This window comes from Bubalus bubalis, chromosome 5 (assembly GCF_019923935.1).
Source record: "Bubalus bubalis isolate 160015118507 breed Murrah chromosome 5, NDDB_SH_1, whole genome shotgun sequence".
Classification (NCBI taxonomy): domain Eukaryota; kingdom Metazoa; phylum Chordata; class Mammalia; order Artiodactyla; family Bovidae; genus Bubalus; species Bubalus bubalis.
In genome coordinates, this window is record NC_059161.1 from 46237168 (window position 1) to 46240934 (window position 3767).

The 3767-nt window shown below is 46.3% G+C and overlaps 1 protein-coding gene across 1 annotated transcript; it reads left to right on the top strand.

The window, feature by feature from the left end:
* The first annotated feature begins 801 nt into the window (after positions 1 to 801).
* On the top strand, positions 802 to 2265 carry BECN2 (beclin 2). The gene has a single exon (XM_006075866.3). It carries the CDS (start codon positions 887 to 889, stop codon positions 2180 to 2182), a length of 1296 nt encoding a protein of 431 aa, XP_006075928.3. The 5' UTR covers positions 802 to 886; the 3' UTR covers positions 2183 to 2265.
* The last annotated feature ends 1502 nt before the right edge of the window (positions 2266 to 3767 follow it).

Sequence of the window (3767 nt, forward strand, 5' to 3'; positions counted from 1 at the left end):
TGGGCTCTAGAGTACTCAGGCTTCAGTAGGTGTGGGCTTCCCTTGTAGCTCAGTTGGTAAAGACTTTGCCTGCAGTGCAGGAGACCTGGGTTGGGAAGATCCCCTGGAGAAGGAAATGGCAACCCACTCCAGTATTCTTGCCATGGACAAAGGAGCCTGGCAGGCTACAGTCCATGGGGTTGCAAGAGTCTGACACGACTTAGCGACTAACTCCCCCACCCCCACCGAAGCTACTTTATTTGATGTGATTTGGTAATTAAACAAATATTAATAAAGTTTTCATGTATGCCCATTATATTACTATGAGATAAAGAATGTGAAGTGTGTCATCAGAGCAGAAAACCCAAATTTTGTAGTCAGGGAAGGCTTTCTGGAAGAAATGACATCTAACCCAAAGGATGGGTAGAAGTTATCCAGGTACAGATGGGAAGGAAGAGTGTTCCAGTCAGCGGGAACAATAAGAAATGTTGGAAGAGCTGAAATTCAGTTATTATGCAGGAGCCAAAGTGAGGGTGGCAGGAAATGTGAAAAAGTTGGAAAGATGGACAGAGGCCTTGGTGTCAGGTTAAGATGTTTAGACTTTATATTAAGGTAAGATAAGGGCATTAAACATTTTAAGGAGGGATGTGCCCATGACCAGATTTTAGTTTTAGAAAGATTATTATTTCTAAGGGTGGAGTAAGATGATTGGCTTTTCTTTTTAGAAAGAAATCCTATAAGGAGGTAAGGGAGGTCTAAAAGTATTTAAGGAGGGTACCATTGTAAGGTCTTAAGGAGAGTGACAAGATGAGATATGCATTTTAGAAGGAGTTCTAAAAGGTATAAATGGTTAACTAACTGGTGACCCAGAGGAAGCAGTGTCAAGTTGAGAGTCAAGGCCTCCACCATGTCCCACCTCTGCTTTCTTTGCCAGCGCTGCAGCCAGGCCCTGAAGCTGAATCCCTCTGTGGAGCCCTCCCAGGAACCTGGAGCTTCGATGCTCATCTCAGCTCAGGGAGAGACAAGAGAAACACCGGAGGGAGGCCCTCCCTCCAAGGAGGAGGCAAACCTCGAAAATCTACAGGATGGTGCCTTTTGCAGGACTCCTCACCCCCCCAGTGGTGGGATGTCCTGGGACTATTCCAGCTTCACCCTGCTTGGGAGGTTGGAGCCCTGGAGGAGTCTCGAGAGCATCCAGAGGACTATTAGGGACAGTTCTGACATCCTCTCTGGTGAAACAGAGGTGGACCACCCGCTGTGTGTGGACTGTACTGACTACCTTTTAGAGGTACTGGACGTTGAACTCGCCATCACAGAATCTGACGTTCAGAACTACAAACGCTGTTTGGAGACCAGGAAGTGGGTGAGTGAGGATGACAGGGAGATGCTGCAGGAGAAGCTGAAGGGCCTGGAGTTGGAGGAAGCGAGGCTACTCCAGGAAGTGGCAGAGGTGGAAAAGAACCAAGAAAGGGTAGCAGCCGATCTTGAGGCAGCCCAGGCAGAGACTAAGATGCTGGAGCAGCAAGAAAAGCAGTACTGGAAGGACTACACTAAACTGAAATGGCAACAATTAGAACTACATGAGGAGCTGAGCAGTGTGGAGACGCGACTACAGTACGCCCAGATCCAGTGCAACCAGTTGGAGAAAACCGACGTCTTTAATGCCACCTTTGAGATCTGGCAAGACGGCCCCTTAGCCATCATCAATAACTTCAGATTGGGCCGCCTCCCCACTGTCCCTGTGTGCTGGAATGAGATCAGTGCAGCCTGGGGACAGACAGCCTTGCTGCTCCTTGCTCTGGCCAATACAACTGGACTGGAGTTTCAGAGGTACCGTCTCATCCCCTGCGGAAACCATTCCTACCTGAGGTCTTTAATAGAGGACTGTGCCGAGTTGCCGTTGTTCTCTAGTGGGAAGCAGAATGTTTTCTTACATAACAAATTTGATCAGGCTATGATGGCTTTCCTGGACTGCATGCAGCAGTTCAAGAAAGCAGCTGAGAAAGGTGAGTCAGGTCTCTGTTTGCCCTACAAGATTCATGTGAAGAAAGGCCTGATGGAAGACCCTGGAAGCAGCAGTGGATTCTATTCCATCAGAACCCACTTGAACACGGAGGAGGACTGGACGAAGGCACTCAAGCTCATGCTTATAAATTTTAAGTGTAGTCTCACTTGGGTCTCCTTAAGGTATGGTCAAAAATAATTTATTCTACAAGGGGGAGATTATTTTTTTGATTTAATATATTTTATTTGTGAAAGTGTTATCAGATAAAATTTAAAACTGAAGCATGTGTGTTTATATGTTTTTGGTTGTGCTGGGTCTTCATTGCTGTGCGTGGGCTTTCTCTAGTTGCGGGGAGCAGGGGTTACTCTTCCTTGCGGTGCTCAGGTTTCTTATTGTGGTGGCTTCCTTCCCCTGTTGTGGAGCACAGGCTCCAGGTGTGTGGGCTTCATCAGCTGTGGCTCTCGGGCTCGGTAGTTGTGGCTCATGGGCCCTAGAGCACAGGCTCAGTAGTTGTGGCCCGCAGATTTTAGTTGCTCCTTGGCATGTGGGATCTTCCCAGATTAGGGATTGAACCCATGTCCACTGCATTGGCAGGCAGATTCCTATCCCCTGCACCACCAGGGAAGTCTTACTTTAAAAACGAATGGCCACACAGGCACTAATTTAAAATTATTGTCCTGAGCAACCCCAAATTTATTGCTGTCTTTCCCCGAACGTTTGTCCTCTCTCCCATTTTTCCTAAACATTCAAAAGGAGGAAGATTAAGTCACAAGATGACAAGACTACTTCTCCATTAAAATGGAATAAAGATTGCAGAAAAAACTGAAATGGGTGGTGGTGAGGGTGATGAGAGGATGGGATATTAAGGAGAGAGGTGGGGACGTGCTCAATTGTGGCCAACTTTTTGCAACCGCATGGACTGTAGCCCACCAGGTTCCTCTGTCCATGGAATTTTCCAGGCAAGAATACTGGAGTGAGTTGCCATTTCCTTCTTCAAAGGAGAGAGGTGGAGGTTTTTAATTTTTTATGAGGAAAGTACTTGGGCCATTGTCCATAGAACTTTGAAGTCAGGAGGTGAATATTAAAAGATAATTACATTTCTGCTGTGATACAGTAAACCCTCTTCATCCCAGAAAAGCTTTAAATAAAGCTTTCTACACTTTCTTCTGTGATTTAAAGTGAGAAGTGTGTCTTTGAGCACAAACCTTAGGTGAGGGGCTATGGAGACCAGAGAAGACTGGAAGCATTTCTACTGGCCAATGCTCAGGTAAGGGTCACAAAGCGAACCCTTACAGAGAACTGAAGATTGTAAAAGTCAGAGGATTCTGCAAATTGTGAGACTTTCCTGGTGATCCGGTGGTTAGAACTCTGTGTTTCCCCTGTGTGGGGCACAGGTTCAATCCCAGGTTAGGGAACTAAGAGCCTGCATGCAGCTGCAACATGCATTCATTGATGCCAAGTTGTTTTTTTTTTTTTGACAAAATACAAAAATTTCAAAAAAGCCTATTGTGTCATGTCATTTACTCGATTCTCCATTGCTCTCAGAAGAAAGTCCCAAATTCTTACCGTGACTTTTAGCCTGGGTAATCTGTCCTTCCTGCCTCTCTAGGCTCACCTCATATTTCTCCCAGCTCCTTTCTGTTCCCAAATATGCTCACTCCACTCTCCTTCTGCCTTTGGCCCATGCTCTTCCCTGTATGTTTTCTGAAATTTATTTTTGGTGTGCTGGGTCTTTGTTGCTGTTCCCGGGCCTTCTCTAATTGCAGTGAGTGAGGGCTACACT